Source organism: Parasteatoda tepidariorum, chromosome 6, assembly GCF_982258835.1.
Source record: "Parasteatoda tepidariorum strain Cologne lab strain chromosome 6, Ptep-v5.0, whole genome shotgun sequence".
Taxonomy (NCBI): Eukaryota; Metazoa; Arthropoda; class Arachnida; order Araneae; family Theridiidae; genus Parasteatoda; species Parasteatoda tepidariorum.
In genome coordinates, this window is record NC_141760.1 from 7,316,702 (window position 1) to 7,342,814 (window position 26,113).

General features: G+C 38.6%; 1 protein-coding gene and 1 pseudogene across 1 annotated transcript; one reads left to right on the forward strand and one right to left on the reverse strand.

Annotated features, from left to right (window-relative positions):
- The first annotated feature begins 11,918 nt into the window (after positions 1–11,918).
- LOC147807535 (uncharacterized) lies at positions 11,919–12,866 on the forward strand. Its single transcript, XM_087166672.1, has one exon. The coding sequence runs from the start codon at positions 11,919–11,921 to the stop codon at positions 12,864–12,866; it is 948 nt and encodes a 315-aa protein (XP_087022798.1).
- A 162-nt stretch (positions 12,867–13,028) lies between these two features.
- Positions 13,029–14,169, reverse strand: LOC147807536 (ribonucleoside-diphosphate reductase subunit M2 pseudogene; annotated as a pseudogene).
- Between the last annotated feature and the right edge of the window lie 11,944 nt (positions 14,170–26,113).

Here is a 26,113-nt window from a genome sequence, read left to right on the forward strand (position 1 = left end):
AGTCCCTGCACTCGCCAAAGCCATTCAAGATCTCGAAACGGACAGCGGAGCACTAAACCTCATAACACCTGATTGGAAAAATAAGCTAAATGAAAATGAGGCGTATAAACTTCATAAAGAAAACGGCGTTTTATTTTCCAAGGGTCATACCAGTAGTAACGAAAAGACATTTACTCGCAACATTATCAAACCATGTATGATGCATAAGGTTATTCTCGTGGGATGTTTTGCATATGATAAAACAAAAGAATCGGAAGGACACACGTCTTTTGTGGCTCGCGACTGTTACCCATTACAAGTCATTGGAGAAGCCATGAGAGAAAATCCAACTCAAAAATTACATGATGGTGCTCGATTATTTATGGATTACTGCGATCCAGCAATGTGTCACACGTGTTATGAAGCGCATTTGTCGAGAAGCGTGCCGTTAGACTTTGAACGAAATTGGTGTGTGACTAAATTGAGGGTTTTTAATGGTAAAGATTTAAAACACGCCTTCAAAAAACCTCTGGAAGCGAGTTTAACAAAGATGGGATCTTTTTTAGCCATTTGTCAAGTTACTATTAGGAGCAGAACAACTTTTGGAGATGATAAATACAAAATTGGTGGGACAATCCAAAACATGATTGTATTTCAAAAATCTGCAATAAAACCATGCCCCGATATGGTGTTTTTGGATCCAATTACACCAGCTATTGAATTTCCATCAGAGGATGCACACGTGGAAGAAGAAATACAAAACATTATGTAAAAAAAAAAAAAAAAAAAAAAAAAAAAAAAAAAAAAAAAAAAAAAAAAAAAAAAAAAAAAAATTTTTTTTTTTTTTTTTTTTTTTTTTTTTTTTTTTTTTTTTGTACCTTTAAAAGAAAAATCTTGTTCATGCCAAATCATTCATGTCATTGAGATTCCTTATTCAACAGTAAAAGCACTGGATTTTTGCAAAAACGGTCAGACTGTCCCGATACTGTTTTGACAGTGTCTGGGTGAATTTGTATCGTATTTAAATCACCGTTGCGAGGCATCAGCAACGATCCTTCTTCTCCCACCGAGTAGTAAAATGCAGCCGTGCCTGGTCTAGAAACGCACCATTCCAAACTTGCCTGCGGACCTTGTCGTTGGTAGCGCGTCCACAAAATACATTTTAACCATTTGTCAGGAGGGATCACTTTTTCCACACCGAGTGTCACCACTGATTTGATTGGAACCGACGGAACGTGTGTAGCATCTTTGGCCACGTACAAAGCATACAAGTCCATCAAGTACGAAACTGCAACTCTTTCACACGCTAAAATTAAATATTCTTCTCGTGTTTCAGAATCCATCAAGACGAGTGTCGCGCATTTCAAATTGCAATCGGGGCATCCATGACTGACCAATGGAACCACCCCGCTTATGGAGTCGGGTATCACAAACATGTTGAAACGCTCACTGAAAGCCAGCAAGAGTTTCCTTTGTTGGTGGATGAATGGCTTAAAAAACCTAAAAATTTGAAAGTCATTGTGGCGGGTGGACCGGGCACAGGGAAATCCTATACCGTCATGACTTGTTTGGATTTTATCAAAATTCCTCAATTACGCATGGCTCCTACGGCAAGAGTGGCGAGTCGAATGAATGGAAGCACGATTCATTCCGCCATGAGATTAAATTGGGGCAAAGGATCCGTCTTGAACAATTTGGAGAAGGAATTGGTTGAGGAAGCTGATACAGAAGAGTGTTTAAAGAAAAGCGCTTGCCTCCTCGAGGAATTCAACTGTCCATTCGAGCCGAAAATTGTGGTGATTGATGAAGTGGGTATGGTTGCATTTTGGTTGGTGGAATGGATATTTGAGTACTTTTTTAAGCGCCCGGATCCCGTGTTGTGCATCATGATGGGTGACCCCAATCAACTGCGACCCGTAAGGTCTATACACAACATGTTTACGGCGGGTGTCAAATCTGAAACCAAACGCATCGATTTAATGCAAAGCAAGCGTTTTGAAAAAGAGTATGAGGAAATTATTGAAAATTTGAGGTCATTTGTAGACAAAGAGGATGAGACTGGACTCTTTACATTTCTAGTGACGCATTATCCAGTGGTGGAAAATATCGACACGACACTATTGGCGAAATGCACACGAGCTCTGGCCTACTTGAAATCCTCCGTAGAAACGTACAACAATTTTTATTTGACGCAGTTGGTAAAAGGTCCACGACTGCGCTTGTGGCGAAAATCTAAAACCCATTCGGGTAACGCATATGTGGACGTAAAGTCAGGATGTCATGTTTTTCTTCTCCAAAATGGAGTTTCCACAGTTTCAAATGGTACGTCTCTGATATTTGAGCGCTTCAATGAAGAAAAGGATTGCATCGAATGTAAAAATGTCGCAGACAACAGCACGGTAATAATTCAAAGAAACTCCAAAGGAGATTTTCCAATTATGGTTGGGTATGCGGGTACTATACACAAGTTTCAAGGGGATACAATGGACGATGCCGCAATAGCCATCAATTTTAACGGAAGTCGTGATTTGAATTTGGTATATACAGCATTGAGCAGAGTCAGGAGCATGAATCAAATTGTAGCAGTAGAAATTTAAAAAATGTTGAGACACAGTCTACCTACAACGTCAAAAAAAAAAAAAAAAAAAAAAAAAAAAAAAAAAAAAAAAAAAATTTTTTTTTTTTTTTTTTTTTTTTTTTTTTTTTTTTTTTTTTTTTTTTTTTTTTTTTTTTTTTAATCTAGGCGTTGAGTTTTGATAATCTCAGCTCATCAGAATATTCTCAGCTCTCCAGTCTTCTAAAAGACTTGACGCCATCCCAAACTATTCATTTTTCAACGTTGTTTCAGTTTAAAGTAGTAAACATCATCCTACGGCCTCTGATATCCAGACCACTGATTTTTACTTGTCTGAGATATCTGCATTAAAATTCACCTCTTCTCTTTCAATGTCAAGCTGGTCAAATTCCGTTTTGCTTTCGGGTGGTTTGGTTGAGAGGGAAAGTAATAACGTTACAACGTAATCACTTATAGCTTTCATCTGCTGAGTCACCTGAGCCCGGACGGGATGACTGATTTTCAAGGTATCCTTTTCCTGTTCCAGCATTTGTTTCACCGTATGCACCACGCAACGTAGTTCCAGTTCAGTGGCATCTTCATCCTGTTTCACACTGGCTTGATAGGCTTGAAATGCTCGTTTCAAATGTTCATCGTGAACCACAGGCTGTAACATGGGTGTGAGCACTTTCTCGTGTATATAACGGCACATGACACCCGCAATCATATCCACCATTGAGTTTGTAGCTTTTACCTGTTTCACGTTCAAAAGGGATTGGATGATTGTATTTGCGGCCGTGTACATGTACATGAAATCGTTTTCTGAACCCGTTTTGCGAACCGTATCGACGACCGTTTTTCCCATCGGCAGTTTATTCATCAATTTTTCCATGTAGGTTGTGAAATATAGCTTTTGAGCATTCATCAGCTGTTGACTAATATCGTCTCTTTCTGTCAAACCCGTTTCGAGATCGTGTAATACGTCTGAGGGTTTAATTTGTTTGGTGGGGGGTTCTTCGTCGTCTTCTGATGAGGCATCCTCTTCGTGAGTCCGCTTCATCTTTGTTTAAAAGAATGGTTCCTTTTCTCGATCAGACTTTGTCTTTTCATACGCCTCGTGACCCGCTGTTACGGCTCGTCGGGTCACTTTACGATTTTCCAACGCCTCCACCAAAGGATCCTCCCATTTCGGCACACTGTCGGTGACTTGCGAATACGTTTCCAATTTGTAATCTGGAGCCAGTTCCAGTGTCCAATCACCCTTTTCGTGCTTCAAAAGCAATCCATTAGATCGAGGGGATTCGGGCCATCCAGGAAGGGTCATGTGATGGGGATTGGAAACGATGGTTCCGCGGTATTGTTCGGGTACTCCAAGATCGTTTTTGCCGATGTAGCAGGCTGGAAACGCGTACATTAACTGATTTTTCCACACGAGGGGTGTCGACCCGGGTTGCCAGTGACGCGTGATCCACCGACACCATTCCATACGATTGGGTTGAAGGGACGATTCCATTTTGTATTTTCCAAATCTACCGTATGACACGCGATAATTGTAAATTTTGGCTTTAAACGGTTCTTTTTCCAAAAAAAACACTTGCATGTAATCGAAAGGAAATTCTTGTCCAATTTGCAAGGATCCATCGCGCACCTGGTCTCGGAGGGGAGCAATCACCTTTTGGGGATTCACGTTGCTGTAGTGTAAGAACGTAACGGGGTTATGATCCAGCAAGTAAAAATAGGCATACAGTTGCACGTCCATAGATTCCTCTGGCGGATGTTTAAACGCACTGACGCACGCATTGTAGCCCTCACCATAGGTGTAGTCGTCCAAGTCCTCTATCCTGACTCCAAATTGACCGAGTGTGGGATCACACACACACCCAAAACCAGATTTGTAGCGAGCTCTTTTCAGCGGTTTTCCCGTAATGGCGTCAAACGTGCAAGGTCTCTTGAAACATTTTTTCTCAGAGTGCCGACGTATGTAATTTGGGTCGAGTCCGTCCGATTCTTTCACCTGATACCCGTTCACCTCGTCCTCTTCACACGGATAGTATTTCATGCGTTCCACGACTGACATTTTTTGACACTCAAAGTTCTCCGCGGGTACAAAACCCTCCGCACAAATGCATTTTTGCAACTGTATACTGAAATATCCGTTAGGTCGACACGCCACATCGACAGTGCAGTTGCCTCCGAAATGAGTTTGGGTGACGAGATTGGGATTTAAACAGATGCAGGCTGCAAACGACTTGCCACGATGCGAAACGAGGGTCCACGCACCCGTTTCGGGATAACAGTCTTCACCTCTCAACAGTGGAGGGACGCACGCGCCATTCACGCAAATGTCGTGTTTTTTGCAGTCGGATGTGTGTGTGCATGTGTCGGGTGAAGGGGTTTCGACGTGCTTTGGGAGGAGAGGCCACTTTGAAAAGAGAGTACGAGGCGTGTGCGACGCGTAATAAATGACGATGGCGACGTACAAAAATATCAGAATCCAAAAACGCATTGCTTTGTTAATAAATGTAAACCTTTCTATACTCTTTATCGCTGTAAACTAATCCAATGTTTGAATGGGCGGCATCCTGTAGGCGCAACCAAGTCAAAAGTTTGCATTTGGTTTGTAAATTTCGCACAGACTTTAAATACTGATTCACACTATACATTTTTGTTTCATTGGGTTCTCTCCACGATACCTTGAATCATCTTTTCCACCACCACCATCAGTTCTTTATCGCAAGAATTGACAGTCTCGTAGGGTTTGACGTAAATACGCAAATCATAACCGTCGTCCATGTTGATGGTGACATTATCGTCGACCCCCATCAAGAGTATGTTTTGACTGAACCTTTTTCGATACATGTCGCGCACGTGCTCCGACGCCTTGAGATAATTGTAAAATTTTTTAGAGTATTCGCATTCTGTTCGTCCAAAGAGCGTGTGGGCGCATTCGGCCACGTCCGGTAAATACACATTCACCGTGTCTTTCACGTAGGCGTCTTTGCCATGACTCCACAAGATAATGTCTGCTTGGATCAATTTCAAAAACTGCAATAAAGTTTTCAATTTGGGGCGAGGGTGGAATTTTCGGGCACTGTGAAACCCCAGGGTCAAATCCATATCCAGTACGCAAACGTACTTTGGATGCATGTCGCTTTTTTCTCTGTAAACAAAGAACATGAGCTCAAAATGCACGATCCGAGCAGAAGATCGTATTCAAAGTATTATCCGGCACCTCACAAATTCAAATTTTACGGCGGCAGATTGTCCCATTCATCCCAGGAAACCTTGCATGTTGCTGTTGAACAATTTCAACGCGGAGCGATTTCACTGCCTGTACGCGAATCGATCCATCGTTTGGAAATCTTACACGATAGATCAATCGTGTGATATACCTGAACATTTTGATGAAATGATGAAAATGAAAGAATGGTTGGGGAGTCAATACGTGTTGCCGTTTTCAGGTCATCTGCGAGAATCATCCGGTTACACGATCGGCATGTTTCGACAGGCCATTGATTTGTATCCACCCAGTAAATTGCAGCGTGTTTCCTTCAAAGAGTGTGCCTATGCAACCATTGTATTATTTTGTGCCACCTGCCATCGATTGGGGGGCGCGGTTCCAGATTTAAAACATTTTTTGTTTTTATACACGGAAAGGCATCCCGTTTTGTGTGATATGGGAAGTCATAACGTGGAGAATCGTATTCGGTTAAAAGGAAACACGCCTCACTTGAATGAGAAGAAATGGAGACGATTTATGGAAAAGAAAACCGTACGAGACGTTATTCGATATCTCAAATTGGAATTTATGAACATGTTTAATCAAAAGAAAAAGAAGGGTCAACGATGCATTTTGAATGAGACTGAAGAGGTATTTGACACGGAAACGCATATGCTATTGTGTCAAAGTAATCAAAAGAACCTAATTCAAGTATTGCGAGACTTTGCACATTTGATGCCAGACGTTCACTTGAGAGAAAATATCATTTTGGAATGGGTCAAAAAACTTGGCTACAACACAACGTAAAAAAAAAAAAAAAAAAAAAAAAAAAAAAAAAAAAAAAAAAAAAAAAAAAAAAAAAAATTTTTTTTTTTTTTTTTTTTTTTTTTTTTTTTTTTTTTTTTACATTGTAGTTTAAAGTCAGGTTTTAATCTTTGCTCGTCCATCTCAAAAATTTTCCGGAGCCATGTGTATAGTTAATAAAGCCAACTATGGCAGAAGATTACAAGACGCTTGTACTGCATTTACTCTCCAAAAGGCAATATCCCATACTGAAGGATATCGTTGTCATGGATATTCATTACAAATTGTTACCAGAAAATGCAAAATTTGACGTGGTTCATGCATATGACAAACGTACACATGATGCCACGTACATGCTCTCAGAACACACGGATCCCTTTCGCTTTTCCTATCTCGTCGGCAATGAAAACATGTTTTATGTACATGAAACGGATCATTTCGACACTATGTTCTTACCGCTCCACTGTCAACGCGTCAAATTGAATCGCTATTACGTGGACGTGATCCAAAATCAAACGAGTGACACCTTTGAAGAAGAACTATACCATTTTATAACACTTTTAAATTTTGACATTCCAACCCTCTCTCCTCTGTTGGGTTTGGACACCATCACTTGCACTAGAATGTTACCTCAATTTATCAAGCTTTGGGTTTTCAAATACGATGAGCAACACTTTCAAAAATGTCCAGTTTCCAAAGAGCTCGAAACTTGTTTTGGTCCTAACGAAACCACCGGTGTGATTCCCGTGCGAGTGCTGAGGGGTAAATTGTCCCCCTGCACCTCCCACGCCCAAATTTTATCTTTAAACAATGATTTTCCAACAAAGCTCAAACATCCGTATTTAATGCATTACAGCCCTCTGCACAAGACACTCTTTCCGTTGGTGTACAATCCGCTCGAAAACCCATTATTGGTATTTTAGACTAAACATGTAACGATCTCTCTCGCTACCATCCGGATCGAATTTTTTGTATCTTCGTTTTGCATCGTAATTACGACACACCTTGTAAACGCCCCCGCAAACACTTTCTTTCGGCAGATTGACATTGGAGTTGTCACTCTCGTCGTTGGATGCATCGATGGAAAAGACAGACTCGTCATCAGACACCTCGGACATGACAGGAGATCCAACAAAAGCTTTCATTTTCAAATGCTTTCGATTACCCGGTTGGGGTCTGTAATACTTGCGAACATAGTTTTTGGCATCCGGAAACGCCTTTTCCCACGCCTCCTCTGGAACCACCGTCGCTTTTTTGTCCACATAGTCTTTGTAGGCCGAAAAACTTCTAAAGAAGGGTTTCAATTTTGAAAGGGGTACCAAGCCATTTTTCCCCAGCCGTTCCATGTGTGACAATGAAAAAACTTTTTTCATATCGTCCTTGTAATCTGCAAAATAGTCGAGCATCGACTCGTACGCGTAGAACACTGGAATTTTGCGAGGAGGAAAGGGTGGAGGTTTTACATATTTACGAGGCTTTGCTTTCTTGGTAATCTTGTTTCCTTTTGCACGTGGCATCCTTTATTTGTAAACAATCTCCCCGTAGTGAAAGAGGTTAAAAAAGGGAGACTTTTGCATTTTGTCGTGATTATCGTAATGCGCGTGATGATAATTTTGAAAAGTTTCCCAGTGCGCTAAAAAGTGACACGTGTAGATAAACAGCATTTGCCACGTGGTGTTGTGTCTAAAGTATTCTGCTGGATCGTGGTGAGTCTCATCCAACAAAGTAAAATTGATGGTGCCTCGTGCCTCGTCGACCATGTTATTGTTTCGACACACATTATCACAATAACTGTTTAGCGTCGCTTTAAATTCATAAAGATTGAAAACCACGTGAAAACCTTTTCTCTCATGAGGCGTTTTACGTTTATTAGTTTCGGCGTACGACGTGAAAATTTCCTTTGGGCCATTGGGTTCGAAAAGATAGTAAAATATCAAATTATAATTGTCCAAGTCCTTGATGGGACGCCCAAAGATGACATTGAGCATGGGAATCCACTCGGCAAACACCATGTGAATTTGAGTAAAATCTGTAGCAGAGTACTTATCGGCAATGTACTGACACATGGTCCAAGCATCTTGCCACGTACCGACGTGATTCGATGAGGTGCGGTGACAACTTTGGGAATCGTGATGATCAATCGATCGTTGCATCTTGATTTTTTTTAAAAAAAGACAAGTATGTGGGCTGCCTGGCTCCTTTTTTTAATCATCTGGATGTGCTTCTGGTGGACACCAAAGGAGTTTGAAACAAAATCAAAAATTCAAGTACGCGAACCCATTTTTCAGCAAAATTGTACAGACAAACGCATGTTTTGCGTAGACGATTGTAGTTTCTTGTGCGTGGAAAAATCTACTCGATGCTTGGGGGGTGTGTGTGTGACAGATGCTCGAGCACCCATTGAATGCAATGAAGAGAAAGGAGGTCGATTGATGTTGACAAATGACGACGTGGCGCGATGGATTTGCCTTTGTACCGATGAAACGTTTTGGTCGGGACCTGCATGCGATACACTGAATCCCGATGTATGTGAACAAGGAGCGTTTTTATACAATGGACGAGACAGTTTTCTGTGTCTCTGCCCCGACCCATACAAAAAGTTTAACGTCAACGGAAAACCGCATTGTTTGGAAAAGTGTATGAGTAATTTCTTTACTGAGCCAGAGGCAGTAGAGATGGGACCTCACATGGCTTAGTATAAAATGCGTCGCCGTGGTTTTTAGGTAAACTCTGGCGTGGGTATGTGGGATTTTTTTTCGAGGAGAGCGTGAGTGTAGTCTATGAAATAAAACAGTTGTTTGGGCTCAACCATGTCTGGAAGCTCTCGACTCGCAACTTTAGAATGTCTTGAAACTCGCAACTTTAGAATGTGTTGAAGGTTGCAGCCTTGGACATGATTGACTCGAGTTCAAACGTCCACAGAATAGTTCAAAAAAAAAAAAAAAAAAAAAAAAAAAAAAAAAAAAAAAAAAACGTTTTTTTTTTTTTTTTTTTTTTTTTTTTTTTTTTTTTAATTGTATCTATTGTATGGTTGTAGGTAGAAGCAAATTTAAATTTTCGTTGCAGATCCAATTCGAGAGCTTTGCGACAAAATGCTTCAAAAAGCATTCACACAAAATAAAATAATCTTGTCTACAATCATACAACAGATTTTTAAGATAATTGGGTGGGTTCACAAAGAAAACGCTCACGTAATCATCATCGTTAGTCTCAATGCTCAAAAATCCCTCCCTCCCCACACATTGCTTCAGATTTACTTTTAAAATATCGGTCGTCTTGCAATTGAAAAGCACGCTCTTTTCATTTATTTCTTTGAAGTTGATTAGAGAACCCATGGCATAACAATTTTGACATGGTCCGTTTTCAACAAATAACATTTTGAATACATTATCCAAAGTTTCGCTCGTGGCAATTTTAACTACCAACGTTGCGAAACTTCCCACAATTTCAGCCAAATCGGCTTGTGCCAAGTCCACAATCCAATCATCTTCTTTTTTTTCCCCATGTTTCAACAAGAAGCTTTCAAACGCTTCATTGAGAGGAAGATTCTCGCAAACCATGTGAAATCTTCCATGTTTTGTGTCACAATGTATGTTTCCATCCGTCCCGATCTTGATGCTGTAATTCAAGTAGGGTAGCCCCCAATATGCACCTAGCAATGTGATTTTCATGTTTTTTAAAAACACCTTTATTATGTAGCGTCTTTTCATGGGTCGAGTCAAATGGCCATGTTTGGACAAACGGTTTAAAATGACGGCGCTTATATATTTTCTTTGCGCAGGTATTTTTTCGTCTCTCGTCCGTATGGCATTTCCATATTCGAAAACCGTCAACTGGAAACTGGGTGCAGTAGAAAACGGCGAAAATATATAAGCGATTCTCAGAAACGAAAAAATACTTGAACGGGCAAACGTTTGATTATCATAGGAAAATTTGGAAATTTGGAAAATGAGGAAAGGCAAAACATTTCCATTTTCGAGTCTGTAAAAGTCACGTTTAGCAGTTAAAAACAAAATAACTGATACAAAAAACTGTATGATTTATACAAAATTAATGCGAAAATTGCATTTAAAAGCTATTAAAAAAGGATTTTGAGTTTAAAAGTTTGATTATAAATTTTAACTTTTAAACGATTCATGGTACCAAAAGGATTGGTACCTTGAATCGTTTAAAAGTCGCAGCTAGAAGGGGGGTACTTTTAAACTCCAAATTCGAAATCGGCATGTTCTCACAGTCTCAATTACATAATTTTTCTGCCATTTTCAATAATATATACTTAAAACAACAATTTTCAAGAAAATAAAATTGTAAAACATTAAAAAAGAATTCAAAAAAATTGTCAAATATTAATAAAAGAATTCTTAAAAAAATAAATAATTCAGTCTTTTGAATAATAGGGTTAATATTCCACAGTATTAAATAATGCTAAAGTTTTAATTATAGCATAAAGTTTTTCAATTACAAAAAAAAAAAAAAAAAAAAAAAAAAAAAAAAAAAAAAAAAAAAAAAAAATTTTTTTTTTTTTTTTTTTTTTTTTTTTTTTTTTTTTTTTTTTTTTTTTTTCAATTACTGTTGTATGGGTCATAAAACAATGATGTCCACTGTTCAATCTTTTCATAATTTTCTCCGGCACAATCCCACAGAATCTCAGAGCGTGAAAAGGATCTAGTCCGTATGAAATTGTCAATTCTTCGCAGCAATATCTTACCAAATGGGTTTAAAGTAATATTGGTCCGTTTTAAAACCAATTTGACCACTGGTTCTTTTTCATCAATATGAATTCGTTCGCGTTCTTTATTTAATAAACGAAAAGTAAGGTTACAATATGAACCAGAAGGAATTATTTGATATACTTTCACCCCCGGAATTAATGAATATAACCAACCTCTGGTATCTCGTGGTATTTTGATCTCGATATCAGTAGACACTATTTCCTTGCTCTTTTCCCCAAGGGTGTAATTACCATTAGGAAAAATCTGTACGACATTTTCAAAAACTTTTGGCTCCGTCCCAAAGAATGGTTCTTTCACTTTGTATAGTATTATGCGTCGATCTTTTTCCATCATAATAAGATAAGGTGGAAATGTTGAAACGTCCAATACCGTTGTATGCAGCAAGGTTATATTTTTCAAGTCGTGGGAGCTCCAAAAAATTCTGATGAGCTGAGATGCACAAGACCAGGCACTCGGTTTTAACCTACAACGTTAAAAAAAAAAAAAAAAAAAAAAAAAAAAAAAAAAAAAAAAAAAAAAAAAAAAAAAAAAATTTTTTTTTTTTTTTTTTTTTTTTTTTTTTTTTTTTTTTTTTTTTTTTTTTTTTTTTTTCATACAAGCAAGTATCAAAGCTTACAAATTTTTCTAAATGTATTATAACGATTGTAAACATTTTACGCTTGAAACAGACGGGGTGGAGGTTGTTGAAAATGTATTAACGGTTCAAGAGGTAACGCAACTCCAAGAGAAAATGTGGATTTGGTTACAGAATAAAACAAAATACTTGGATAAACCCATTGTCAAAAACGATATATCGACTTACAAATCTCTATTTGATCTCTATCCAAAACACGGTATGTTGTTTCAGCACTGGGACTTTGGACACAATCCTTTATCCTGGTACGTTCGTCAAAACCAAAATGTCTTTAATCAATTTAGTCGTATTTGGTGTACAAACCAATTACTCACAAGCTTTGATGGAATCAGTATTTCCTTACCTTGTGAATATACGATGCGCGGTTGGACGCAGTACAAGGAATGGTTTCACACTGATCAAAACTTTCAACGAAATAATTTTGAATGTGTTCAAGGACTCGTGAATCTTTTTCCAGTTTACGAAGGTGACGCCACCTTGAGAATTCTCAGAAAAAGTCATTTATTGCACAAGGAATTTCAAAAAACGTTTAAAATTACACATTCATCAGATTTTTGTCGGTTGACACAAGATGAAAAACAATTTTACTTGGATCGTCTAGACACTCCATCGGATATCTGCGTAAAGGCTCCCGCTGGCTCCCTCGTGTTGTGGGATAGTCGAACCATTCACCAAGGTATGGAACCACAACGTAATCGTAAACTACCAAATATCAGATGTGCTCTGTACATTTGTATGACACCTGCAAGACTGGCAAGTCAAACTCAAATTCAGAAAAGGATCAAATATTTCAAAGAACGACGAACCTGTAATCATTGGCCTCACAAGACGAAGGTTTTTAGCAAGCATCCTAGAACGTATGGTAACCCCCTTCCAAAAGTTGAAAATGATGACGACTTGGAAATTACAAATTTAATGAAACAGCTTGTTGGTTATGTTTAAAAGTATATAAACATTAGTGAAGAGGCACAAACACAACAAGTATTTAAAAAAAAAAAAAAAAAAAAAAAAAAAAAAAAAAAAAAAAAAAAAAAATTTTTTTTTTTTTTTTTTTTTTTTTTTTTTTTTTTTTTTCCTAAAAAAAATTTGGATAACGTGTTGCTCTTAAAAATCCTCTTCCAAAGAAAACTCGTGACTCTTTGAGAGCACTCCACACTTTTGATACTCTCCCACCCGCTTTTCAAAAAAATTGGTCTTTCCCTCCAAACTGATATTTTCCATAAAATCAAAAGGATTTTCCTTTTTGTAAAACTTGTCACATCCCAAGTCCACCAACAAACGATCTGCTACAAACTCAATGTATTGATTCATCAATGTGCAATTCATCCCAATGAGGCTGACTGGTAGAGCTTCTGTTAAAAATTTTTGCTCGATGGACACTGCATCTGTTATGATTTGCAAAATTTCTTCTTGTGTGGGTTTCTCTTGCAAATACTTGTTGAACAAGAGGCACGCAAAATCACAATGCAATCCCTCGTCTCGACTGATGAGCTCGTTGCTAAAGGATAAACCAGGTAAAAGACCACGCTTTTTTATCCAAAAGATGGCTGCAAAGGACCCGGAGAAAAAAATTCCCTCCACGGCCGCAAATGCTACCAGACGATGGGCAAAGAAGGGATGCTGTATCCAGTTCAATGCCCAATCGGCTTTTGCTTTCACGCAGGGCATTTTTTCAATGGCGTGAAATAATGTATTTTTTTCTTTGGGATCCCGAACGAGTGTCTCAATCAATTCGCTGTACATTTCTGAATGAATATTTTCCATGGCAATTTGAAATCCGTAAAAATATCTGGCTTCCGTGATTTGTACTTCTGTCGCAAAGCGCTCCACCAAATTTTCCACGACGATACCATCGCTTGCCGCAAAAAAGGCCAACACATGTGAGAGGAAATGACGCTCATCAGGTTTTAAATTATCCCAATCTGCTAAATCTTTGGATAAATCCACCTCTCCTACTGTCCAAAAAGAGGCTTGAGCTTTTTTGTACATGTCCCAAATGTCTGGGTATTCTATCGGGAATGTCACGAAGCGATCCGGATTGGGTTCCAGTAGCGGTTCTACATACAAGAAAGGTTTGCGTGACTTTGGGACTAGTTTTAAAAGATTAAAAACAAAATCTTTGTGGTTTCTAATGACTTCCGTTGCCACTGAAATGTTGAATTCGTTAAAATTTTCAATATCCCAAAAATCCACGTCTCGATATTGATAGAAATTTGGATCCAAATCCTTCAGCACATCCAATTTTTTGCGCTCAGCCTCTTGAAAAAAATTGTTGTAGGCTTCGAGTGTATCGTATCGCTCCAATTCAAACTTGCGCCCTCTTTTTCTCATTCTTTTGTATCCCGCTTCAACAGCTTTTGGATCCAGCAATGGATGAACCATAATCCAAAATGAGTACGTGATCTACACCCAAATTCTTCAAACGCTTCCTGTAATATCTTTCCAAAGGTCTCCAATCCAATAGACCGTCTGAAAATTGAATACAAGATAGCAAGGGACACCTGGAAGTGATGATGGTCCAGTTGGATGCGCAGGTTTTTTGCAGGGTGGATACCTTTGCTTGCAGTCGAGCAGCAAAATTTTCCAAGACCAAGTAATTGCGTAACGTGTCATTGTTTGAGTCGTGAAAGAAATCTGGGTCAGTCTCTATCATGTCGACACAATCATCTATGTAACCATCAACCGTTGGATAAGAAAAAATTTTCATAACAGTAGTTTTGCCGATGCCTACAAAGGAGGCTTGAATCTCAACAAGTATTTTGACCATGTCCGTCACCAGTTATAATTTGATTCAAGCAAGAAGTCACATTTTAAATAATCCCCCAAAAAAAAAAAAAAAAAAAAAAAAAAAAAAAAAAAAAAAAAAAAAAAAAAAAATTTTTTTTTTTTTTTTTTTTTTTTTTTTTTTTTTTTTTTTTTTTTTTTTTTAAATTGAAGAAATAACTTTATTGAAATATTTTTTGTCCTCTTGGAGCATTTGTTTCGTTGATTATTATTGTTTTCCATTACTACCATATCTAAGGCTTAGTGCGCGTTCGGATGGAATTTCAAAATTTTGGCTATCGTCATTGCGATCTCCAGCCATCGGTATAAATTCCAGTTCGGCTAATAAGTCACCTTTGGATAATTTTACCTTCTCCTTATCGGAATAATTAACTAAAACCACTAAAAGCCGACTATGATTGTCTAAAGGCCGAACATACTTGCTTGATTCATTAAAAAATGTCAGCTAACACACGTATTGTTTGACCCAACCATAGGTCTGGAGTTTGGACGAGGTATCACAAAACTAAATCCTGGTAAGAATTCTACGTTTTCTTTTATGATTACGTATTTTGATTGAAAAGGTTCAAGTACTATATCCTCTGAACAAAACAGCTTGTGTTCGATTACAACACGTGATTCTGTTACTAGTTTCATCATGATATTTGAGCTATGATTTTTGATGATATTTGAAAGTGTGAAGCTTCAAGCAAGTTGCAGCAATTTAAATAGTCCAAAAAAAAAAAAAAAAAAAAAAAAAAAAAAAAAAAAAAAAAAAAAAAAAAAAAAAAAATTTTTTTTTTTTTTTTTTTTTTTTTTTTTTTTTTTTTTTCATACATCGTTACTACTCAATAATTTTATCAATTGCTCTCGTCCAACTTGTTGCCAATTTTTTTCACAAGACACATAGACTTGACCCAACTCATTTAAAATTTCTGGAGTTACCTTTCTAACGTCGGTAAAATATTCCGCGTTTCGATGTAAAAATGTTTCGGTCCACACTTTCACTCGATGTGTTTGCATCGCAATTTCATCGTTTTGCATGACGCTCTGCAATTCCCGACTGTACAATTGCAACAATGCCAAAAACACAACGCAGCCTGAATCCGTTCCTCCCAAACTACAGATTTCGGGTTTGCTATCCAACCATTCGTACATTTCACGTACAGACCGAGCATGTGAGCGATACTCCCGACGCATGCTAATCGGATGTATCATCGCCAACAAGTAAGTTTTCAAATCTTTTGGTTCCAATCCGTCAAACCCGTCTACAGCCAATAAACGATACATGTTACGGTTGCTCACGTCATGATTTGTAGTATTTTGACTCAACCACTGTTTCAACAATGCGCACCAATCCATTTCATCAGAGGGCAAAAGCTTTACATTTTTTCTCTTGACGTCCTTTGAGAGTAACGACACCAACTCTTCGCGAACCAATCCATCTTGAAAATCTTCCAAATCATTGTCAATGTGTAACCATTGAGCGACCTGCTTCAACACATCCCATCGATGTTTTCGAATCGTTTGCCGTCCCAGGAGACAATGACGCACCACTTCTTGGTGCAACAATCTCTTCAGAACTTTATGAGAGGAGGTAGTCTCGAAAGGTTTCTGGAGAAAGTGTTTTAAATGGTTTGTGTTCTGGCCAAATTTTGTTGATAACCCAGGTTGGCGCAACAACCGTTTGTTTGTCGTAGGTTTTTTGAAAAATCTTTTGCACGATTCCGGAAGAGACATTTTGGGCTATGGGTCCAAAATGATTCAATTCCCGTTGAATAAAAATGTCTGCGTATTCCACTCGAATGCAAAGTTTGGTAAATTGTTTAATAAACCACACCAATGGTTTGTTTCGTAAGGACAAATGGCGTTGCAAGTCTTGTTCAATGTTAAAGTTTTTGGTTGTCCTCATCAAAATGACGTATTTGCAAGCATCGGGAGACACGTCAGCTCTTGTATTTACTAGTTTTGCATTATGCCATTGATCAAATGATGTTTCCATGAAAAAAGACAATGATGCAGCGTAGTGGTAGAAGGTTTACTGTAGATCAAATCAATGACATTCGAAAAAGAGTAAAAACCTTGAGACACGTTGATGAAATGGCTCTATTGGTGTATTTGTTGCTCGAAACTAACTAAAAATGAATGATTTGCTGACGTGGTTCAACACGGATAAAACTAAACGTATGGAATTTTTGAAAATGCATCCAGAGTGTATGGCCGACTATGCTCGTGCACCCAGACTCTTTCCTAAAACACACCAAGGGTACTTGAAACAATGGAGTAGAAAATGTCTCGAGTGGTACGGTGTTCAAAGGGCAACGTTTGAAATGTTGAAACGTTCAATATTGTTCTATACGGCAAGCTGATGAGTTGTGAGATTTTTAGAAAATTATCATGCGTTTAAATTATCAAGACTCACCGCCTGCCTTTAACCATCAGCTTTAAAAAAAAAAAAAAAAAAAAAAAAAAAAAAAAAAAAAAAATTTTTTTTTTTTTTTTTTTTTTTTTTTTTTTTTTTTTTTTTTTTTTTTTTTTTTTTTTTTCCAAGTCCAAGAGCTTCAAGAAATTCTAAAGTTGAGACCTTCAGCAAATTCTAGTTCCAAAAAATTTTAAAGTTGCGAGTTCCAAAAAATTCTAAAGTTGTGAGTTCCAAGAAATTCTAAAGTTGAGGGCTTCAAGAAATTCTGACGAGTCTGAGATCATCAAGACTCAACGAACTGGCTTATCCAGAGCGAGTGGTTGAGACCCTCCGTGGCACATAATAGTTTTTAAAATTGGATCATGTATGCAGTTGTGTGAAAAGATGACAACATGGATTTATAAACATTTTTTTATTTTTTTTCGTAAGCATAATACAAAAATATTTTTATAATACTAATATATATTAAATGCAAGCATACTACAAAAATAAACACTCACATTCGATGTGGGATCGGTTCCATTCCCAAATGCAAAAATTTTGAAATGCCTTTCGTCACGGCAATCCATCTGTGACATTCTGCCCTCGAGCAATATAGACACCTGCTCGAGGCTACGATGGCATCTGGTTTCAATACCACCGTTTTTAGTTCATGGGCTGGATGAAAGGGGGGCAGCCTCGCTAACACTTCACCCCATTTTGATTTGGTGATGGCATCCGTGTGGATCAAAGAACGGACCCGCATGTCGTAGAGTTTCTCCAACAGGATCTGAGGGCACATGGGTCCATCCATGACGTGATATACGTAACCATTGGTCAGGGTGTGTCCGTCTTTTCGAATGCACAGCACGGCAAAGGTCTGTGAATGCCGCCCTGTATAATTAGTCTTTCGCCTCCGTTCGTAGCCGTCTCGACGATAGTAACGACTCGTCTCCTCGAAGGCTGGCGTGGGAGAGTGAGAACGCTCGTCGTTGAAGGTGCTGGGCTCGGCAGGTGGGGCAGACGTTGTGACAGTCCTCGAGGCCTTAGAGTCCGCGGGTGTCTGGCTCGAGGTGCTGGGCTTGGCAAGTGGGGCAGACGTTTTGACAGTCGTCGAGGCCTTAGAGTTCACGGGTGTCTGGCTCGAGGTGCTGGGCTTGGCAGGTGGGGCAGACGTTTTGACAGTCGTCGGGGCCTTAGAGTCCACGGGTGTCTGGCTCGAGGTGCTGGGCTTGGCAGGTGGGGCAGACTTTTTGACAGTCCTCGAGGCCTCAGAGTCCACGGGTGTCTGGCTTGAGGCGTTAGAGTCCACGGGTGTCTGGCTCGAGTGGCGGCTTGAATTCTGGGGAGGTCTTGAGATGAGACAGGTGGGAAGCCTGGACCTGGAGATGGGTGATTTCAATCTTTTGGGTGGATTGGAGAGGCGAGGTGGAGAGGTGGAGATTCGCTTCTCTCGGGATCGATAGTCAGAGGCCGAGATCAAGGGTATTCTGGCAGGATGAACACGAGAGGGGGCCACTTGGACGATGGAGCGTGGAGTGGGTTTCAGTATGTTGGCAGGAGGTGAGGCCACAGGCATGGTAGGCGACACGGGTTCAAAGAGCTGAGGCTCAGGTGAGGGAGGCATCGGAGAAATCAGCTTCATCAGGTCAATATCCATAGAAGTGGCTGTCGGAGGCGATAGAGGAGGCACCGACTGGAAATTCAATTCGTACAAGTCGTCGTCGTCAGAGGAGGAAGACAATTCAAAGTCCAGAGAGTCATCCATGGTTAGAAGAGCAGAGAGAACTGGCAGAGGCAAAGCACTGGCTCTGAATGATCTGAAGGCTCAGAAGGCTCCACCTTATATACTGCTCAGGCAGGAAGTGTCACAGGATGTTTTGAAAGAACGTTTTTTTTTTTTTTTTTTTTTTTTTTTTTTTTTCCACGGGAAGAGAGCCAAGAATGGATGGAGAGCCGATTAGGATTCGTGGGTGTCCTTTCCAAAGTGGTCTGGATCAGTTGTAGAGGCTGCGGATGATTTAAAAGATTTCAAACTTTAAACAACGTTGAAAAATGTTTAGATGGGAATGGCACGACGTCAACACTGGTTACAACACTGGTCCAAACTTGAGCAAGCTGTGAGAGCTCTGGAAAATCTGAACGAGCTGAGATTATCGACTCGATGTTTCACTTAAATATCCAACGTTCAAAAAAAAAAAAAAAAAAAAAAAAAAAAAAAAAAAAAAAAAAAAAAAAAAAAAAAAAAAAAATTTTTTTTTTTTTTTTTTTTTTTTTTTTTTTTTTTTTTTTTTTTTTTTTTTTTTTTTTTACATTGTTGTATAACACGTAGCTCGTCTAAAGTGTTGAGAGGTTTTTTAATTTTTTCATCATTCAACTTTGCAAGTTGTGAGAGCTTCAAAAAATTCAGATTCTAAACATTTTGTTACTTTACTACAAACGAAATAAAGCAAAGATGAATCTTCCGAGGTACAGCACGTTGTATAGCAATTTTCATGGTTATACGGAAGCCAAAAATGAAGGAGATTTGATTGTGTTAAATTTTGCAGATGCGAAATTTGATCCTTGGTCCGTGTTGCATTTGTATCGATACGATACCATCCGCAGAAATACAACAAAACCTTTTGCTCAAGCACTCAAAATGTTTTTCAATACAGAAGATCCCATCACTGTCGTGTGCCAAAATAATACTTGGAGCGCTCTCTTGGGCAATTCCAAGACAATTACGCCAATGCCTGAGGAATCTGCTACATTTCAAATGTATGCCACCCCTTACTTTGTAAGCGATCCCGCTCTTGTCGCCGAATACATGCGAGGAATATCCCATCAAGCATCAGATATTATATTTTCGTACAAAAACTGCGTTGTCTATTTGGATAAGGAGGATTTACCGTATCCCGGTGGAAACTATTTTGGAGATTGCAGACCGTGCACAAATGCAATGTATCGCATTTGCATTTTGAGTAAGGAATCGTCCCAACATGTACTGTCTGTTGCTGAAGAATGGCGCAGCAAACAGAATATGGGTATTGAAACTCGATTGTATTTGACCAAAGATAAAATTACAGATACAAAATTGATTCCTTTTCAACTCGTTGAAAGACCTTATTTACCAGAAGAGAGGGCTGTCGGAACCGGGGCGATACAAAAACGCTTGTCCATAAACAGACCCCACCTTATCATACAAGACATTTTAAACTCGTACCACCGTAATCATGTCGTCACTCTCCAAGGAAAACCTTCAGATGACGTTTTGCAGCAATTGGGCGTCATTGTCGAATGTCCATTACGCATCACGTATGAAGGAACGCGAGCCCATTCACAGGAACCCAAGGAATTTGTGGCATTGTCTGTAAATGGACTATTGCCTAAACGCGTTTTGTATGTCCGATATCCATATGACGTGTATACAGAATTTCATGAAGTTCCCACCACCGCGTGGACACCCATTTATTATGTCCCGACATTTTTAAAATTACCACCCGATACAGAAAAAGTGTGTGTAGATTCGACGGTTCTGGGATACGTCTACAATGGGGGATTTTTCTGTTTTAGTTTTCCGATTTTGGAGGGACGCCCTGCGCTAGAATCACAACGAGGCATTCAATACATTTTTCAAACTGCGACACTCACGGATGAATTTCAAGTGATGGAATCGTTTCGATTTGATCACGTACACGCAGTCAACAAAGGTATTCAAAAGGGTGTAGCGTATCCATCGTGGTGCCTCACAAAATCCGACACTGTACTTCCTTCCAAAGTTCAAATGCCAAAGTTGGTGATGGAGTGGTTGAATTTGTTTCGGCACAGCGCAAGCAATTTTGTCGATGTCAAAATGGTTCCAATGGCGTTAACATTAGTTCAACACAAAGTTTGCTTTCAAACAAAAATTACACCCCCTCGCAAAAAGGAGGGCTACGTGTACATGTTGAGTGATGACGACATTGAGCTGCAGATGGGTCAAAACGAGACAAATTACATCAACAGCATTCGTGTACATAGAGGAGATGAAAAGACTTTGGAGGAACAGAGTACATGTGTGATAAGTTGATTTTCAAGTCGAGCGAGTTTCAAGACATTCTAAAGTGGCGAGTTTCAAGAAATTCTCAAGTTGAGACCTTCAGCAAATTCTAAAGTGGCGAGTGTTGGGCTTCAAGAAATTGAAATTCTGACGAGTCTGAGATTATCAAGACTCAACGCCTGGCTTTAAAATACAAAATTAAAAAAAAAAAAAAAAAAAAAAAAAAAAAAAAAAAAAAAACGATTTTTTTTTTTTTTTTTTTTTTTTTTTTTTTTTTTTTTTTCAGAATGTTGCTTTCCTATTTTTCAAGAGACGATGTGGTGCAACAATGAGATGAGCATGACCTCTGGTTCCTTTCAGCAAAAAATCCACAGCCACCCAATTCAAGTGAGGGTTGATTAGCAAAACCAAAAAGTATAACAATTCCAATCGAGTCACTTCATAGAGCATTGTATTTTCTCTTGCCCAGGTTCTGGCCAAATCTTCAATGATTGTGACAACTTCATCCTTTCGTGAACATTCGATGGCCATTTCTCCATTAAATCGAATGTCTAGTTTGACAAAAAGAGGTTGATTAATTAAAAAGTACAAGTATCCATAATCATTTTTATTTTTCAAAAGATGTTCGATATACGTCTTGGCCATTTGCTGTACCGTTGGACATTTGACAAACTCTAGTGTTATTCTTTTGGTAAACGGTTTCATTGTTTCGCATGTTGGGATTTTCTTCTCAATGTCCATCTTGTGTCGTTTGCGCATGAGCTGAATCAATTGATCGTTTGGTAAATCCAATTGTCTCAGCTGTGGAATCATGTCGCTCTTGTCTTTTTATAAATCTTCCACGCTATCCACAACACTATAAGCACTGTCGTGATTCCCGCTGCCCAATAGAGTAACGGTACCAAATACGTCACCCAATTCCAAACACCAAACGTTAAGTCTTGAGCATAATGGGCCAACGCTTCTCCAATCGTGGGTCGGCGGCATTCCATTTCTTGACCAGGTAAGCAATTATAAAATTGACAATCGCATAATTTACAGCACGACTTTTCCTTGTCTTCATCAAAATTTAAACAAGGGTCTCCTTGTACGGTTTGCGAGCAGAATGGAAGCTCATTCACTGGATCCGGTTGACAACAACTGAGGTCTCTCACTTTGCACACGGCGTTTTCCGATTTGACGAAACAACCCGAATTGGATTGTATGTAATCGTTGATGGCAGACACGCCTACGCCTACCACAGTGGCAGCAGTGACCGCCACCAAACCTTTTTTGGTAAACACTTTGGAAATGACGTGACGCAGCGTATCATTCTTACTCACAAAAGATCGTAAGTGTTTCACATTTTTAGCCGTCCCCCTAAATCCTTTGAAGCTTTTTCCAATTTTTGGGCGCTTGAACACCCATTTTTTCCAAGCCGCCATTGCTTAGTTTTTCAAAGTAAACAAAGTAAAGAAATGGAATCAACTGCTTGCCTTTTAAGTGGAGGAAGTTCCTTTTGCAATGGACGTAAGAATACTCACTTGAACAATCTCTTGTGTGCCAAACATTTGAAAGAGTATTACGGACTCGAAGTATATGCGCATTGCATAGAAAAGCCAACTTCTTACAATTTTACGGGTTGGGTATTGAAGCCCTGTGAAGGAATTAATTTTAAACGAAACGAAGTCATTATCCCCGTGCAAAGTTTTATTGATAAAACATATCGAAATAAAAATGATTCAAACACGCCAGCCCTGACTAATAAGGAGAAAACGTTTTCCATGAATCACGTATTGGACACATTTATGCGAAGAGCAACCGATAAAACTCAAGTCGTTAAAGGCGATCGCACAACATTCGAAATGCTTCGAAATTTATCTGAAACGTCTGATAAAGTGAACCTTAACCCTATTGCAGCCTGTGAAATTGATCCCTTAAGCATTGGTTATATCCGATCGAAAATGACAGCATCGGAAACGTTTATTGAAAATCATGCCAACAAGGAGCATATGAATGGAATTGTATTAAACGGGGATAAAAAATTGAGCCTCATGCAAGAAGAGAAATTGTCTCTATGCCTTAAATACTTTCTCAGTAGAATTGAAACCTCCCATCACATCGTGAAGGATTTAAATTCAACAACATGGGAGGTGTCGAATGTACTGTACAGTTGCATGTACATTGAAGGTATTGGTGTCGTGGCCAGCAAGGAAATCGAGCGTAGTTATCCACTCGTCATCTTTGGATCTGCTAGAGGAATTCACGAGGCAGGGGCAGCGTCCGACTTGGGATTCTATGCTGAAAATGTTATCGTGCATCCCAAAGAAATTGTAAACCACCAAGTTTCGAAAAGTATGATTAATCAACAAAATGCATTGCGTAGAACAATGATTGCTGGACGCGCCTATTAAGTATATACTTGATTATTAAAAAAAAAAAAAAAAAAAAAAAAAAAAAAAAAAAAAAAAAAAAAAAAATTTTTTTTTTTTTTTTTTTTTTTTTTTTTTTTTTTTTTTTTTTTTTTTTTAATTAAAATCTATAATTTCTTCTTCCACGACAACGCATTCAGGTTTCTCCATTTTCATCATTTTGCACGAGTACACATCAATTACCTCGTCGTCATCATTGTCCAAAGCTCTTTTCTGAGAAGCATCTTCTGGTACGTCAGGCTTAGGTTCCCAAAAAACATCTCCTAAATATATTTTGAATTCTTTCAAATTGGATTCTGGAAAGGCAATCATTTTCAACACGTTGCCACCAAGGCGAACACATTCATCCTGGCTTTCCTTTGGCGTATAAAAATATCGGATATTGAATTCCAATTTGAGAATAGCGATAAATGTTCCCTCAAACATTTGCGATATTTGAGTATCAAATCGATTCATAACCCTACGCCCATCATAGATGGCTGTTTTCACGATACAACTATGAAAGTTGTTCAATTTTAAATGTGCTCCTTTACAAATCATTTCTTCTCTGGCATCATTGCAGTACTTGCAAAACATGCTGCACGCACCAAAATTTAATTTGCTCGTGTCTGAAAACTTTACATTTTTCACATCGCTGTTCATCGCTGCACTCAATACGTTCAAAATGGGACACTCTTTTAAATTAATGGCGAAATACTTGCTGTCACTGCGTTTTGAATCCTTGTCGTACGAACGATAGACAGAGCATTGTCCAACTAGAATCACTTTAATGGATTCGTTGTTCAAGTTTTGAACGCGAAATTGTTGGTTGTATGAAACTTTTGCGGGACCATAAAGAGATCTGGCATCGGTTTGTAATCTCTGGTAAAATGAGTCGTTTTCCAACACTTGCTTCCAATCCTGCGTTGTGAGATTTAAAGCATCGCCTTCGGCAGCCAACTCCTTAATCTGTTCGGACAAGGTTTCATTTTTCAAAACCCGAGCGATGAGAGAACTGTAATCATCCATGTCTTGATTTGGTTGGTTTTAGTTGAGAGTGAAATTTGTGTCGAGGCAATCAAGCTTTTAAACAGGAGATCAAAAAAAAAAAAAAAAAAAAAAAAAAAAAAAAAAAAAAAAAAAAAAAAAAAAAAATTTTTTTTTTTTTTTTTTTTTTTTTTTTTTTTTTTTTTTTTTTTTTTTTTTTTTTTTTTTTAATGTTGCGCCACTATTGTCTTGTCAAGGGTGGAGAGCATCACGCAATTCTAAAGTTGAGACCTTTGACAAATTCTAAAGTAGATCAGGTAGCGGGTCTCGATAATCTCAACTCGTGAGAATTTAGTTTTCATTTGAACAAACTAAATTTTTTTCTTCCCGGTTTTAATTTTACCACAGGAGGAATTATCTTTTCTATCGTTGATCCTCCCCATTTTCTTTTATTCAATATACTGTGTATTTGATCTTGTGTGTTTCCCGTCATACGATCCGTTCTCTCACGCAAGACACGACCATTCGATATAGAAACCTCGTAAACGTGGCCGTTAATTAATGTATTTTCTTCCAATGATTTGAAACGATGTTGAGGAATGTAAAAGTATCCATCGTTGTAAATGACATCTAAAGAATGGTTTTCTTTTACTTTAAAAACACTATCGCTTTCCGTATCATGGAAAATATAGCCATCTGTATCGAAATCTGGTTCGGGTAACTCAAATACTGAGAAATAATATTTTTGCGTGTGATACCCTTCAGGCAAAGAGATGCTAGGCAAATACTCCAAAAAAATGTTCTTCTTGCTCCAAGGTGCGACCAAATGTCCTCGGACTTGATACACATCCAGCAAAATGACTGTGTGACCCAAGTTTTCAGCAGAGAATACAATTCCATCATCAATTGTGATGCCCTTGCGGAGTTTTTGCAATCCACCTTCCCACTTTTCTACAATACGATCCGAATAACTGTATACCATTCCAAACGTACCATCCCATTTATGGGCCACCAAATGGGTATCAGAGTAGATGAGATCAGGAATGCACGTTACTGGTTTTCGGGACATGTGTTCATCTAGTGTGTAGGTCGGGTGTGGAAAATCGCGGAAATAAGGGTAGATTTTTTTATATTTCGTTAAACATGATAATAAATGCTCTCCGGGAATGGATTCAAGGGGTTTTTCAAACACACCATACTCCCATTCAAATACTAACCGAAACATTCCATCGATTGCTTGAAACGTGTAAATTTGGGCACAATCATCCAATTTCAAAACACGACGCGTTTCGATCCGAAATGGACATTGGAAATTACCCACTGCATCCAGAAATTGCTTGTGATTCTCCACGTTCCATTTTTTATAGGGGATTTCCTTAGAATGTACCCATCTGAACCATAAACGATCGTGATAAACCATTTTTGTATCTAAAATTGTTTTGATTTCAAGAGCTCTGTCACGAAACCGAAAGTGAGGTTTTATATAATAGATTGGGCGAGTGACGCACCATTCAGACGCAATGTGATTTAAAAGATATTCGAGACTCGAACTGCTTTGAACGACCAGCCGAAATTCGTACTCATACATTGTATAATGCGTGGAATTGTTCTGAAAGGTACAGCAGCC